The sequence below is a fragment of the Paramisgurnus dabryanus genome, chromosome 16 (assembly GCF_030506205.2).
Source record: "Paramisgurnus dabryanus chromosome 16, PD_genome_1.1, whole genome shotgun sequence".
Classification (NCBI taxonomy): Eukaryota; Metazoa; Chordata; class Actinopteri; order Cypriniformes; family Cobitidae; genus Paramisgurnus; species Paramisgurnus dabryanus.
In genome coordinates, this window is record NC_133352.1 from 3,640,335 (window position 1) to 3,656,892 (window position 16,558).

Genomic DNA, 16,558 nt, shown 5'->3' on the forward strand with positions numbered 1-16,558 from the left:
TAATTTCATAATGCGAACGTATTAACACAAGCTTTTTATTCTGCTATAATATTTAACACTATAAACAATATGTCATTTTATATACAAACTATAATTCTATCTTGACATGCACATGAGGTTCATTTTGGTCCAATTTAATTCCCTCTCTTGCGCACAGTTGCCGTCGTCGGTCTCACTCTCAGCCTCCTTCCTATTACAAGGTGTTACTGTAAAAAATGCGTTACATATGGCATTTAAAAAACCGGATGGTTTATTTATACTTGGAATACGGATATTTCACGTCATGTTCGAATGCATATTCGAATATCGAATAAAAAGTGACAGCCCTACTGACCACTGATGCCAACATAGTTTTCTAGTCTATTGAGTAAGATTCTGTGATCTATTGTGTCAAAGGCTGCACTAAGGTCTAGTAATATAAGGATTGAGAGTTCACCACGATCGGATGTTAATAGGAGGTCATTTGTAACTCTAAGCAGTGCTGTCTCTGTGCTATGGTGGGGCCTGAATCCTGATTGGAACTTTTCATATGTGTTATTATTTGCTATGAATGTGCGTAGCTGGCTTGCCACTACTTTTTCTAATATTTTAGAAAGAAAAGGTAGATTTGAGATTGGTCTAAAGTTATTAAGATCTCCCTGGTCAAGGTTTGGTTTTTTAATGAGTGGTCCAATAACTGCTAGTTTGAAAGCTGTTGAAACGTATCCTAATTCTAGTGATGAGTTAAAGATATTTAGTACCGTGTCTGACACTACATGAAATACCTCTTTTAGTAATTTTGTGGGAACGGGGTCTAATATACAGGACGATGATTTAGATGACATTACTAATTTAGAGAGCTCTTCTATTGTAGTAGGTTTAAATGACTCAAGATGTTCGTTTGGTAATCTAGTGTTAACTGTACTATTGGGTAGAGTGGTGGCTACTTGCGTAGTTTCTATGTTTTCCCTTATAAACATAATTTTGTTAGTAAAGAAGTTCATGAAGTTGTTACTATTGTGTTGGAGTTTACTATTGGTTTCTGTTTGTTCTTTGTTTCTAGTCAGTTTTGCAACTGTGCTAAAGAGGAAATGAGGGTTGTTATGATTTTCTTTAATAAGCGTACTGAGATAGGTAGATATGGCGGTTTTAATAGCCTGTCTGTAGTGTTGAACACTCTCTTTCCATGCTGAACGCCATACCTCTAACTTTGTTTGGTAGTTTCTTTCCATTTTTCTAGCTACTTTTTTAAGGGCTGCAGTATGATGGTCATACCATGGAGCTGCCGTTTTTTTTTGGGATTCTCTTTTTTCGAATGGGAGCAACGGCATCCAACGTGCTAGAGCAAACGTTGTTCAGGTTTTCTATTATAATATCCAGATCTTCACGGTTATCTGCTACATGTTTCATTTGAGACAGGTCTGGAAGAGTGCTAATAAAGCTATCTTTAGTGGTGGAAATTATTCTGGCTAATCTGTAGCATGTTGTAGACTGAGCGGTCCTATCTAGAAGTATTGTGTATGACACAATTCAATTCAATTCAATTCAATTCAATTTTATTTATATAGCGCTTTTCACAAAAGTCAATTGTTTCAAAGCAGCTTTACATAAATAGAAGCAGTGGAAAGCACAGCAAACGACAGATAGCACAACAAAATACATGATAGCATGAGCAGTTAAATTTGCTGCGGCTATGACTCAATATTATAATTGCACGTATTACTAAAGCAACGTATAGAAGAGGAAGCTAGGTAAAGCCCAAAAAGGCTGCCTCCCCGGGGTGAAAAACCCCCTAGGAGAAAAAAAACCCCCGGGCTTTTATCCGAGGAAAAATAAGTCCTAGGAGGGAAAAACCCTTGGGAGAATGGAAATGGAGATTTAGCGGAGATTAAGCGGTTCTGCCGGTGATCGTTGGTCAGGTAACAGCTGGGCATAACGTTGAAGGACAGCCAGTAGATCAGAGGTGTGCCGACTTTCACATCTACCGGGACTGGGTCTGTTTGTCTCGTCCTCGGGTCGAGGACGAGACAGGGAGAGAAAAACAAAATCGTATTAGCGTAGCGGCCGTTCATATGTATTGAAGTGTCACACAGTGATGTGGTTTAACTCAGCTTAGTTCCAGACAGACTAAATATTGCGGCATAATTATGTTATCCACAGTTGAGGATTTAGCAAATTGGCGGGCCCAATGCGAGGGTATATATGGTAAATAAGGGTCACCTTCCGATCTTTAAGAGAAAATGAAACCTGACGACCCATTTGACTAAGGCCTAAAGCCCCACTGTCGTCGTTAATGCAGGTTCAGTGGCAAACGGGTCTATATTGTATACCATTTACAGGACCAGGAGAAAACGCCAAAAACATCGCAACCCGACCATACGTGTTAACCCGTTTGACTAAGGCCGGAAGCCCCACTGTCGTCGTTAATGCAGGTTCAGTGGCAAACGGGTCTGTATGGCATACTATTCACAAGACACACGAAAGCGCGAAAAACGCAACCTGACCATACATACCAACCCGTTTGACTAAGGCTGGAGGCCCCACTGTCGTCGTTAATGCAGGTTCAGTGGCAAACGGGTCTGTATTGTATACCATTTACAGGACCAGGAGAAAACGCCAAAAACATCGCAACCCGACCATACGTGTTAACCCGTTTGACTAAGGCCGGAAGCCCCACTGTCGTCGTTAATGCAGGTTCAGTGGCAAACGGGTCTGTATGGCATACTATTCATAAGACACACGAAAGCGCGAAAAACGCAACCCGACCATACATACCAACCCGTTTGACTAAGGCTGGAGGCCCCACTGTCGTCGTTAATGCAGGTTCAGTGGCAAACGGGTCTGTATGGCATACTATTCATAAGACTTACGATAGCGCCAAAATCGCAACCCGACCATACGTGCCAACCCGTTTGACTAAGACTGGAGGCCCCACTGTCGTCGTTAATGCAGGTTCAGTGGCAAACGGGTCTGTATGGCATACTATTCACAAGACACACGAAAGCGCGAAAAACGCAACCCGACCATACATACCAACCCGTTTGACTAAGGCAGGAGGCCCCACTGTCGTCGTTAATGCAGGTTCAGTGGCAAACGGGTCTGTATGGCATACTATTCACAAGACACACGAAAGCACCAAAATCGCAACTCGACCATACGTGCCAAACCGTTTGACTAAGGCCGGAAGCCCCACTGTCGTCGTTAATGCAGGTTCAGTGGCAAACGGTGGCAAACTATTTAATGCAATTCATTTTAAGTGTTCATGCAGAAAAGGTTTTTATTTATTTATTTGGTTGGTCTGTGTTATGACCGTGAGTGCTTTGTTCCGTGAAAATAACTATTGCGAGTTAAGAACCTTTACTAGACAAATTATGCGAATGCTTTGTTGAAGAGAAAAGTTTTAAGTCTAGATTTAAAATGATCGACTGTGTCTGATTCTCGGACATCGGTTGGTAAATCATTCCAGAGTTTAGGGGCTAAGTAGGAAAAGGATCTTCCACTTTTAGACACTTTTGATAGTCTAGGGATAATCAATAGGCCAGAATTTTGCGACCGTAGTGTGCGTGATGGATTGTATTCTGATAGTAATTCTCTAAGATATGAGGGTGCTAAGCCATTTAAAGCTTTGTAGGTGATTAGTGATATTTTAAATTGGATGCGATATTTAACTGGTAGCCAGTGTAAAGATGCCAGAATTGGGCTTATGTGGTCATACTTCTTAGATCGAGTAAGTACCCTTGCAGAAGCGTTTTGAACTAGCTGAAGCTTGTTGACCTGATTTGAATGGCATCCCCCGAGTAGCGAGTTACAATAGTCTATTCTAGAGGTCATAAAAGCATGAATAAGCTTCTCTGCGTCAGATGTAGACAGTATATGGCGTATTTTTGAGATATTTCTAAGATGGAAGAATGCTGTGCGGCAGACGTTGGCGATATGACTATCAAAGGATAAGTTGCTGTCGAACATCACACCTAAGTTCCTAACCGTGGAAGATGGCACCACAGTACAGCCATCTATGTGCAATTTGTAATCTGACATATTATGTTTGTAGCGATTTGGTTCAATAATAAGTACCTCTGTCTTATTGGAGTTGAGCTTAAGAAAGTTATGTGCCATCCAGTCACTAACATCGTTAATGCAGTCTTTTAGCTTAGAAAACGTGTGTGTTTCGCTGGGATGCGAGGAGATGTAAAGCTGGGTATCATCCGCATAGCAGTGAAAACTTATGTTATGTTTCCTGATAATGTCTCCTAGGGGTAACATGTATAACGAGAACAGGATAGGACCTAAAACTGATCCCTGCGGTACACCGTATTTAACCAGGGAGTGATATGACTCTTCCTCATTTACATAAACAAAGTGATAACGATTGGTTAGATATGACCTAAACCAGGCTATTGCCTGACCACTGATACCAACATAGTTTTCTAGTCTATTGAGTAGGATTCTGTGGTCTATTGTGTCAAATGCTGCACTAAGGTCTAGTAATATAAGAATTGAGATTTCACCACGATCGGATGTTAATAGGAGGTCATTTGTAACTCTAAGCAACGCTGTCTCTGTGCTATGGTGGGGCCTGAATCCTGATTGGAACTTTTCATATGTACTATTATTTGTCAAGAATGTGCGTAACTGGCTTGCCACTACCTTTTCTAATATTTTCGAAAGAAAAGGGAGATTTGAGATTGGTCTAAAGTTATTAAGTTCTCCTTGGTCAAGCTGTGGTTTTTTAATCAGCGGTTTAATAACTGCTAGTTTGAAAGCTGTTGGAATGTATCCTATTTCTAGCGATGAGTTAAAGATATTTAGAACCGGGGTTGACACTACAGGGAATACTTCTTTAAGTAGTTTTGTGGGAACGGGGTCTAATATACAGGACGATGATTTGGATGATGTGACTAGTTTAGAGAGCTCATCTATTGTAGTAGGTTTAAATGAATCAAGATGTTCGTATGGTATTCTAGTGTTAAGTGAACTAATGGGTAGAGTGGTGGCTGCCTGGGTAGCTACGATGTTTTCCCTAATAGCCGAAATTTTGTTAGAAAAGAAGTTCATGAAGTCGTTACTATTGTGTTGAAGTTTACTATTGGTTTCTGTTTGTTCTTTGTTTCTAGTCAGTTTCGCAACTGTGCTAAAGAGGAAACGAGGGTTATATGATTCTCATTTATAAGCTTGCTAAGATATGTAGATCTGGCGGTTTTAATAGCCTGTCTGTAGTGTTTAACACTCTGTTTCCATGCTGCGCGCCATACTTCTAACTTTGTGCTTCTATAATTTCTTTCCATTTTTCTAGCTGCCTTTTTAAGGGCTGCTGTGTGATGGTCATACCATGGAGCTGGCGGTTTTTCTTTGAATCTGTTTTTTCGAATGGGAGCAACGGCATCCAATGTGTTAGAACAGACATTGTTTAGGTTTTCTATTTCAATATCTAGATCGTCACAGTTATCTGCTACATGTTTCATTTGGGACAGGTCTGGAAGAGTGCTAATAAAGCTATCTTTAGTGGTGGAAATTATTGTTCTGGCTAGTCGGTAGCATGTTGTAGATTGAGTGATCCTATCTAGAAGTACAGTGTATGACACAAGGTAATGGTCAGAAACTGCATCACTCTGAGGTGATATTTCGACGTCATTAATATTGAGTCCGAGTGACAGAATTAAGTCTAATGTGTGATTACGAGTATGCGTTGGCCCTGTCACGTTTTGTCTAATATTGAGAGAATTTAGAACATCTATAAACGCACGTCCTAATGCGTCTTTTGGGTTGTCCACATGGACATTAAAATCACCAACAATAAGAGCTTTATCTACAGTGACTACAAGCTCAGATAGGAAATCTGCTATTTCATTAAGGAAATCTGCATGGTGGCCCGGTGGTCTATAGATTGTCGCTAAAGCAAAAGAAAGCTGTTTGTGGTTACGATCAGTTATTTCCATATTTAACAACATTACTTCAAATGATTTAAATTTTAGCTCAGATTTTTGGTTTACTTTAAACATTGTGTTGTATATTGTAGCTACACCACCCCCTCTCCCCTTTAATCGAGGTTCGTGTTTATAATAATAGTCTTGTGGGGTGGAATCACAAGGCAATGGTCTGAAACGGCATCGCTCTGGGGTGATATTGCGATGTCATTAATATTGATTCCGAGTGACAGAATTAAGTCTAATGTGTGCTTACGAGTATGCGTGGGCCCTGACATGTTTTGTTTAATACCGAGAGAATTTAGAACATTGATAAACGCACGTCCTAATGCATCTTTTGGGTTATCCACATGGATATTAAAATCACCAACGATAAGAGCTTTATCTACAGTGACTGTAAGCTCTGATAGGAAGTCTGCTATTTCTTTAAGAAAATCTGTGTGGTGGCCCGGAGGCCTATATATGGTAGCTAAAATTAACGAAAGCTGTTTGTTGTTACAATCAGTTATTTCCATATTTAACAATATTATTTCAAACGAATTAAATTTAAGTTCGGATTTATGGTTTACTTTAAATATTTTGTTGTATATTGTAGCTACACCCCCCCCCCCTTTTATACGAGAAACGTGTTTATAATAATAGTCTTGTGGGGTGGATTCGTTTAAACTGATGTAATCGTCTGCTTTAAGCCAGGTCTCTGTTATACAGAGTGCATCTAAGTTTTGGTCAGTTTATTGTTCATTGATAATAGGTTCTTTATTGGTAAGCGATCTAATGTTAAGAAGGCCGAATTTTAACATTTGAGTTTCATCTGTTAATGTATTGTGTTCTAATTTTATGTTAATAAGATTTGTACGAGACGAGGTAAACGGTGCTCTGTATTTATTTGTTCGAGGAACAGACACAGTCGAGATGTGTTGGTACTCTGGTAAAAAGGCTCTATGTGCTGGGATATATGTGATCTTGACATGTCAAGGCAGCTAACAGACTGGTGGGCAGTGTTGGTCAAGTTACTTGGAAATAGTAATTAGTTACTGATTACTGATTACTTCCCTAAGAAAGTAATCCCGTTACTTTACTGATTACTTATTTTCAAAAGTAATTAGTTACTTTACTAGTTACTTTACTAATTACTTTTCAAAAACATGATGCACGACCTGAATATGCTACAGTATGCAACAGGGCCCAGTTGCATAAAGCACCTTAAGTGTAATTTTCCCTTAAATTCACCCTTATGTTTCATTTCAACTTGTTGCAAACTTAAGCTTTTTGTGTTGCATCTCCATGGCAACAATAGTATTTTATAAACCTGGGTCGCTGTCGTGAAACATTTAACGATTACCCTTACCTAAGAGAACCATTTAAGGGATTATACTGTATGCAACACCCTTAAATTATTCTCTTACTGTAGGTAAGGGGAATTTACCCCTCAAGTGTCATACTTAAGGGAAAAACTTAAGGTGCTTATTCTATTCTTTCTGCATATTCCATCATCTGAAATTGAATCAAATGAAACATTATCTGTTTTAACCTCTTGACGCGCACTAATTCGTGGGCGTGATGGCGTCGTTTTTTTCTAAGCCTGCAAACAATATCTATATAGCATAGGGTTGGGCGATGTCCCCATAAATTGGCAGTTGACGATGGTTACGTAAACCATCGCGATGGACGATGATATTGTTAGGCGGGGGGGTATTTTAATTTTTCGTTATTATTCGTTATTATATAATTATTATTCGTTATTTTACTTTATTACTTCCACTTAAGAAGAGTTGTGCACTAGAGGTCGACCGATTCATCGGATTTGCCGATGAATCGGCGCCGATAACGATAACAATAACAATCGTTCATCGGCAAAAATTCTGACCGATAGTTTTTTACGGTTGTGTTTGTTGCATAAGCAACACAGAAGACAGTGGGGAAGCTCTGATACTGCTCTGCATTATAAAGTGGTAGATCGCCCTCTACTGGTGAAAACTAAACCTTTAATGCCTCGTGGTGGTTGTTTGGACATGTGACGTGAACCTACACACCGCAGGGATCCAGTGATTTGCCGAACAGAGGATACATCGCAGGTGGATGAAAGAATAAAACCAAGTGAAAAGGTACACTACACTACAGTTCACGTTGTCATATTATCTAATAAAAATTATATACCCGTACAAGTAAGAAATAGATTAGATGCTGCATTGTTTGTAACTTGTATGTTTCCCAATAAGGCTGAGAGGATGCTAACTTTAATAGGCTACCTTAAGCGTAAAAAACCCAACAACACACAAATACAAAACAATGTATACATGTCTTGATTGTTGCTGCGTTTTGCCTGCCCTTAGTTAATACCACATTTCACATTTTTAACGTGTCATAGCCTATAATATCAATATTTAAAGCGTCAGATTAGAGAATGGCGTTTAGCATTCATGCAGCCGAGAGAAAAGTACAAACAGTTAAGGTTTGGTCTCCGATTATTTTTATCATCATTGAAATACACAATTTGTTATTTTGATTAGATTAATGTGGTCTTAAGGCATTATAAGAAATCACATGACTCGACAGTGCGATCGAGCTGCACAGTCAGATATGCGGTTTCTTTACACAAAGTCAGATGGGCCTGCACGAACTGCTTGTCCTTTTCACACAGCGCAAGTTCCTAAGTCAGTCTGATCTTGCGAGGTTTTATGATCGCTGTACACAGCGCAGTATAGTCAGATATAGCATGCTGTAAATGATAAACTTCTGATGGTAACATCATGCCCGATGAAAATTAAAAAACGCGCTCTGTAAAAAAAGTTTAAACCGCTCGTTTGTACACTCTAAAAAAAGGTGATTTGTGTTATCCTATTTAACACATTATGTGTTATTTTAACACATTGTGTCATTTTGTGTTGATTTTTTGTTCAAATAAATTAAAGGGACAATACAAGATGTGTTAAAACAACACAAAGTGTGTTGTTCCAAAAATAACACAGATGTGTCTATTTAAGGACAACACATTAAATATGTTGTTCTTAACTAGACACAACATGTGTTGTTTTAACACATTCATTATTAGAGTGATGACATGGTTAAAGTATTCCTGTATATAGTTATTAAATTTTAAATAAGTGCATTATATTACTGTTTTTATTTTTTAACATTTTAAACTTTTGATTATTTACTTTTACCTGTAATATTTTAACTCCTATTTTTAATGTTTTTAGATGGCAAAGGCTTTGAGGAAAGTACCAGTGTGGGAGTATTTTGTTGAAGTGTCACCAGGAAAGGCACAGTGTAATATCTGTGACAAAATAATCAGCATGGGCTCAGCTACATCTTCAGGTAAAAATACCACCAACCTGTGGAGTCACCTTAAGCATGTCCATCCAGAAGCCAGTGAAGAAGCTAAAAAGAAAAAAGACACAAAAGACCCTTCTCAACCCTCAGTATCCCAACTTTTTGACAAAAAAACAGAATGGAAGAATACAGATCCAAGGTCTGTCAGGATTGATGCAGCTGTCACAGAAATGATTGCTGTTGACAACCAACCATTTTCAGTGGTGTCAGACATCGGATTTAAAAGGCTTGTGACCCTTATGGAACCAAGGTACAGGATTAAAGATGAAAAATTCTACAGAACAAAAATGCTGGATGAAACGTATTCCAGAGTTTTGACCAAAGTAAAAAGTCTAGTGAAACAGGACAAAGCCCCTTTCATGGCCTTTACAACTGATTGCTGGTCTGGTACCACCGAATCCCTGATGAGCCTAACTGGCCATTTCATTTCTGAAGACTGGTCCAGAATGCAAGTGATGCTCAATGTCAAGCCAATGACTGGATCACACACAGGCAGTTATATCCAAGAAACATTCCTCAAAATGTTAGAAGATTGGGATATTGCACCAGAGCGTGTAGTTCTTGTCCTAAGAGATGGAGGAGCAAACATGGTAAAAGGAATGACTCTAGCTGAACTACCTCATGTAAGCTGCACTGCTCACACCCTTCAGCTCATTATCAATGATGGTCTATCTAGTCAGAGAGCTGTCCTGGATATTATTGGTATTTTGAAAAACTGTGCAACTCACTTTGGGCACTCTGTACTGGCCAAACAGAGGCTAAAGACCATTCAGGAGGAGCTGGGCCTTCCAGTGCACACCATCATCCAGGCAGTTCAAACTCGGTGGAACTCAACACTTCACATGCTGCAGAGAATGTACGAACAGAGACGGGCACTGAACGTTTATGCTGGTGAACACGGCCATATCTCCTGCTTATCTGCTTCACAGTGGGACATTGTCTGTAACTTGATTGACACGCTGACTCCTTTAGAAGAGATCACATTGGAGATGAGCCATTCTGAGTCATCAGCAGCATGCATTATCCCCAGTGTATCTGTTTTAAAGCTGATGCTGCAAGCAGAGGGTCCATACACGGGGGGGATTAAAACATTACGCAAGACAATGCTAGACAGCCTGTCAAAGCGATTCTCTAAGGCAGAGGAAACAAAATGTTTGGTCCTAGCAACTCTCCTTGATCCTCGATACAAGGGCCATGCCTTTGCCTCAGAAATAACACTGCAAAATGCAAAACTGTGGCTACAGCAGGAAGCTGAAGAGCATGGTGCACCCAGAGAAGAACGTCCGAGCTCTACTGCAGAAACACCTGAAGGGGATGAGGGTTCAGAATCAGATCCTGAGGCAAAGAAGCAGAAAATGCATCAGTCCACCTTACTGGACACACTGTATGCCAAGGTCCTTGGAGCCACAGCTATTTCTAAGGGGCTGTACAGCTTTGAAAGTGAGCTTGAATGCTATTTGTTGGAGCCTGTCATTGAACGTGGTGACAATCCTCTGCAGTGGTGGCAGAAAAATGAAGTGCGGTTTAAAACACTTGCACCAATGGCCAAGAAATTCCTGTGCCCCCCACCATCCACTGTGCCAAGTGAAAGAGTGTTCAGTGAGGTGGGCATAATTTATGACTCCAGGAGAAGCCGACTGACTGGACATCATGCTCAGCAACTGTGCTTTTTGCACTATAATTTAAAAAGTCTGAAGTTTGAGTATTAAAACGCACATGCCAAAACAAACTTTTCCTAGACTTTTTGACATTTTATTTTATATCTGTTTGATGTTCTTTGAATAAGTGATCTTTGTGAACTTTAGTTCAGTCTTGTTATTCTTATTTTAAGTTTTATATTTAATATATAAATATATTTTATTTAAAAATTTATACCAGGCATTTTCAGCCAATGCTGTATTTATTTTGTAACTTTTTTTACAATAGTTAATGTTATACTGTTTACATATTTTGAATCTGTTTTTATTGTTCTTTAGTGTGTTACTTGGGTTTAGTATTATTTTAATTGGCCTACTTTATTTGTTGGTTTTGTAATAAAGTATGTTTAATTTCAGTGAATGAGTGTTGTGTTTTGAATTCAGTAAATGGTCAAAAACTATCGGTTAATTTATCGGTTATCGGCAGTTAGGTCCCACTTAAGCTATCGTTATCGGCAAAATCCAATATCGGTCGACCTCTATTGTGCACTTTTTATTTTAATATATATTTTACATAAATACTATTCTGTACTTAAAATCTATAATTTTGTTATTTTACTATCCCAACTAATGTCTCTTTCCTATAGGTTGCACATAAGGGGAAAAAGTAGCTTTAATCCACTGAAGAAGAGTTGTGCACTTTTAAGCACCTTTTAATCTCTTTACATAAATATTTTTTTCTATTTAAAAGCTATAATTTCATTATTTTACTAACCCAACGACTCCTCCGCGCTTTCCAAATTTTGCACGTAAATATCTGTGCATATGTGCCACCAGTACTCCGTCAGAGAGCGGGTCTTCAGCACCGCGGGGAGCAGCCAGCACTTCAATCCGCAGCTTATTAAAACTAGACAAAGTGAACAGGGCCAGACACATCTAAATTTAAACATGGTCTGTGTATGTAAATCCCGCGTTTCGGTCGGAGTGTTGTTCCCGTTTTCTTGTTCTTGACGTTCCCTGAATTCTGGGTTTATATCTTAATCTGCCGCTTCAGTGCAGTATAGCCTCAATGTAACAATGAGCACGATCTCCCGAGACACTACAAAAGGCTACTAATAAATGATTAATATGGGCTGTTTTCTTGTATAAAATTAAATATTTTAAGATAAATGTACAACATCTAAAAAGACAAGATTCTAGCAATGTCAAGATTAGGGATGGGCATTTTCCAGTAATTTACTAATTTTTTTAATATTTAATTTTTCGAATATTTAAGCTCTTAAAGAACGAATATTCGTTTATTTAAATTATGTTACTTAAGACATGCGTGTTTTGTATTTTTCATTTTGTCATAATTTCACAGAAGGCTTATAATTAGGAAATATCCACAGCAAGCTAAACTTATATTCTGTATGTATATATATGTATGTATTTTAAGTCGAAAACATTGTAAAAAAAAAAAAAAAAAATATATATATATATATATATATATATATATATATATATATATATATATATATATATATATATATATATATATATATATATATATTTTAAATTCTTCTTAAAAAATATCCTTCAGAAAAAAATGCGTTAAAACTTAATGCGGAGCGAGTCAAATCCTTAGTTTCAAGTCGGTCGTTAGTATTAATTCATTACTGTTTGATGTTACATACATTATATTATACCAAATATTATACACTAACCCCAAATCTAAGCGAAGTTTGAGGACTTGCGAAGTTTAAAGTTTGAGGACTTGACAAAGTAGGCTATCATCATTTAAACAGACTCAAAACATCAAGAGCCCGGAGCAAACGAAAAAACACATCTACATAACCGACTGCTCAGTCGCCATATAAATATCTTCTCAGTTTAGTTTGACGTATTTGTGAATAAAGAAAACCATATTTATCCTACCTGCTTCGGTGAAAGCCCGTTCTTCTGACTAGATACAATAATGCCGGTGCTGCGGAGAAAACTCTTCCTGATGATGGTTATCCGATAAAAACAACAGACGGATTGAAGAAGATTGAAAATCTGTATTTAACATTATTTTACAAATAACGTAAGCTGGCTCGATACATTATTTTTGACTGTGCAAAGTTACTAACGTTAGCTTAATTTAACAACATTTTACAAAGACGGTGCTTTGCTTTAAACTGCCAAGTGCAGTTATCCGGTTCATTTTCGAAAGAGCACCGCATATAATAAATGCTCTCCGTTTCATTTCGTTCTCCGTGTCTGTCTCTTTATTAACAAAATAAAGTAGACTTTATAACAGAAAGCTTACAAATCTCTCATGATGTGTTGATTCGGGCGGCGGAGAAGCACGTTTAATAACACGTGAGCCCTCACTAAGCCAGTGGCCAAATACGGCGCGGCGGGGACAAACCCGGAGATAAAAGGAAAAACTTAAATTCGTCTGCAATCTGCATTGCCAAACAATCAGAAATACATACAAATTAGTGTTCATGTATATTTTACATTTAACTCTGTAAAAGACAGTATAGATGAAGTGAAAAAGCATTAAATAAGTTGTTACCCTTTGGTGGCACATTAAAAACAAACAAACATTCGAATAGCATTTTTTAAATTCGAATTATTATTGCCATTCGAATATTCGAATATCCGTGCCCATCCCTAGTCAAGATCAAATGCCCGACAGGATATTTTCACAGACTAACACACGTCACGTCTCACGTCTTCTATTTAATTTATAGAGCAATTCACGCAAAGATATTAGGTTAACTATAGTCTATATAGAAGAGAGTAAGTGTATGTCGACTCGCAGCGGAGTGGGGAGGGGGCGTGGCATCACGATGGTGTCTCTCCATCGTGATGTCAGTCAACCATCACGATGGACGATAATATCGTCTATCGGCACAACCCTAATATAGCATACTGTCTACAAAGATTACTAATATTAATATCAACATTACTATACATCGTTTAAAAGGTCTACGGGTTTAGCATCATTGTATGGTGATTGTCTCTGTTTTGAGATACATGCTCTAGCATCAGAAATGTATTTTGTTACAGAAGTCCAGATGACTAGATGCAAAATATAAACGGGACTTCTTATCTTATAACGATCGCGAGTCGAATCCGGTTTGTTTCAGTTGTGTGAATAACCCATGAAATCAGTCTAATAAAATTCATCAAATGAAAATTTTTGTCCACAAATGCGTATAATCCATGAAATATAGTAGTCTGTTGTTTACATCAGATTTCGCGTGCACGTGAGATGGAGCCGCAGCGGTCACGTCAGCTTGTCCAATAATCCATGAAATACAGATATATAGTCTGTTGTTTTACATCAGATTTCGCGTGAACGTGTATGAGATGGAGCCGCAGCGGTCATGTCAGCAGGGTGTTCAGGGATTTTTTCAGTAAGTTTCACATTGCTGTGCCGGCTTGCTAGGTGTTTGCTTAGATCTGAGGTGGAATTTTTTCGCTGTGGATAAAAGTTTTATTCCCACGCAGAGTGTACAGCGGACGCTGATGTTTTTGTCACCTTTAACTGGGTTAAACTCAAAGTAATGTCGGTACTTCCAAGCATTAAACGCTGCATAGTCTTGTTCTCTTCCGCGCTCCATGTTGTCTTCTCACGTTCAACAATACACTGACTGACGGCGCGGCGCTCATACGTCATTGTCACTCGACTCGCGTCACGACACGAGAGAGTCTCACGAAACAAAATCAAGATTAAAAAATAACGCAGTAACGCAGTCTGCTAACGGGGAAGTAACGGTAATCTAATTACTCGTTTTGCAATTGTAATCCCTTACTTTACTTGTTACTTGAAAAAAGTAATCGGATTACAGTAACGCGTTACTTCTAACGCGTTACTGCCCATCACTGCTGGTGGGTAAGCCGATCTGTCTGTTTCCTGACTTGGGTCCTGGATAATCAGACAATATCAAAAGCTACACTGTGTAGGATCTGCTCCCATCTAGCGGTGAAATTCTATATGACAACCAACTGAATCTACCCCCCCTCCATTTGAAGCGTTTTTTAAACTCCTACGGTGGTCGTTTCATGCCATGGTTAATATGGCTTACAGTGCAAGGCAAAAGCAATAAAAATAACTAAAATTTACAGTGCCCTTTGCCTGTGTTCTGTCATAGCACACTGATTTATGTTTAACATGGAAAAAGTCAGATTTTCATGATATGTCCGCTTTAAATCACATACAAAAAGCAAACATAAACGTAGCTTAGACACTCCTTTTCCATCGACATGAGGAAAAATATCCCAGAGGCTATTACACTCAGTATAAAGATGTATTTTTGTCGATCGGATCACAAGTGGATGAGAGAGACACATCACGTTTACACCTGGTATTTAAATCCGTCTCTTTTGTCAGCTTTCGACCGCTTCTCTCCACATTACTGAGGGGATGGTCTGTGGACAAAACCCTCTCCTGTCATTTAAACATGAGCAGGAGTAATGACGGGATTAAATGGACGCAAACTAATATTATGTCCAATGCTTGTTGTGTTTTAATTTATACAATGTTTTGTCCGTGTGTATGTGAGCGCTTTCTCTGATATTGCTGGAATAAGATCGGCCAACTTTCACACGCTTGTAAAATGAAACCAATGAAAGCCGCGCAGATCAGCCGCTTTAGTTTTATCAATGAAAGGCTAAAAATAGCGCTATACATCGTGTGTTCTTACTAGTGGTCAGAAAAGTTGTAAAACATTGATCTCAGTACCTCAGATTACATAATTGGGTGGAGAGATGGCGTGTGGCTGTTCAAACACATTAAACCACTTGCGCGTTTACACTAACAAGACGTAGTGTTATGCATAACCATGCTACAGTTAGCCAAGGAACTATAAAACTTCAAGTTTACACAATAGACTGTATGGATTTAAACGAATATGCTGAATTACTTGTTAAGAAGACAGAAAGCAGGCAAATTCGGCGTCCCTTGCACCTCATGATCTTGGAAAGCGAACATTACTCCAATATTAGTTTGAGCCTCAGACGTCACGCCCACAGAATGTTGGCTAAACTTCTAATGTTTATTGTACACTGTCCTGGAAACCCTGTGGGAATGTCGAAGTCGTCTTTTGATTGGTTGAAATAAACCGGATTTCCAGGAGACGCGAGTGTCGCGATTAGTTTCGGTCCCTGGAAAACAAAGCTCCGACGTTCCATAGAGGAAGAGAATCAGCCGTGTTCAACTTAGGGCTGTGACGGTTAGGATTTCTTTCTTACCGCGGTGAAGCATCAAAAAATCACGCGGTTATGCACAAACCCCCCCCTCCCCCCGCAAAGCATTGGGAAACAGTATTCTTATTTATTATTAAAACAACAAATTATATTAGCAATAACAACATGAAATAATATGTATTTCCGTAGCTTTTTTTATATATATATGTTTTGAATGTGATAGGAATTATAGAATTTTTTTGTCATCATTTATAACCCATTTTGTACAATACATGTCATAGAATAGCAACCTGAAAAAACTAGAAAGAACATGCCGAGCTTAGCATTGTTTCTTGTAAGCAAAACCTTGATTCCAATTTCTTTAGAAATTTTTAGAGTGTTTTTCGGGTAACACTTGTGCATATAACGCACTCCTCCAAACGCAACTGGTTAAACATTAAATAATTTATTGCACAATAAAATAAGGTTACAAACAATGACAAAAAATGTTCCATAATTCATATT

The 16,558-nt window shown here is 38.5% G+C and overlaps 2 protein-coding genes across 2 annotated transcripts in view; both read left to right on the forward strand.

Annotated features, from left to right (window-relative positions):
* commd5 (COMM domain containing 5) overlaps window positions 1–16,558 on the forward strand; it is a 59,989-nt gene that overhangs the window by 16,080 nt on the left and 27,351 nt on the right. The gene's annotated exons all lie outside the window — the stretch shown is intronic.
* Window positions 7,687–11,414, forward strand: LOC135757488 (zinc finger BED domain-containing protein 4-like). Its single transcript, XM_065272029.2, has 2 exons — window positions 7,687–8,008; window positions 9,104–11,414. The coding sequence occupies exon 2, from the start codon at window positions 9,104–9,106 to the stop codon at window positions 10,943–10,945; it is 1,842 nt and encodes a 613-aa protein (XP_065128101.1). The 5' UTR covers window positions 7,687–8,008; the 3' UTR covers window positions 10,946–11,414.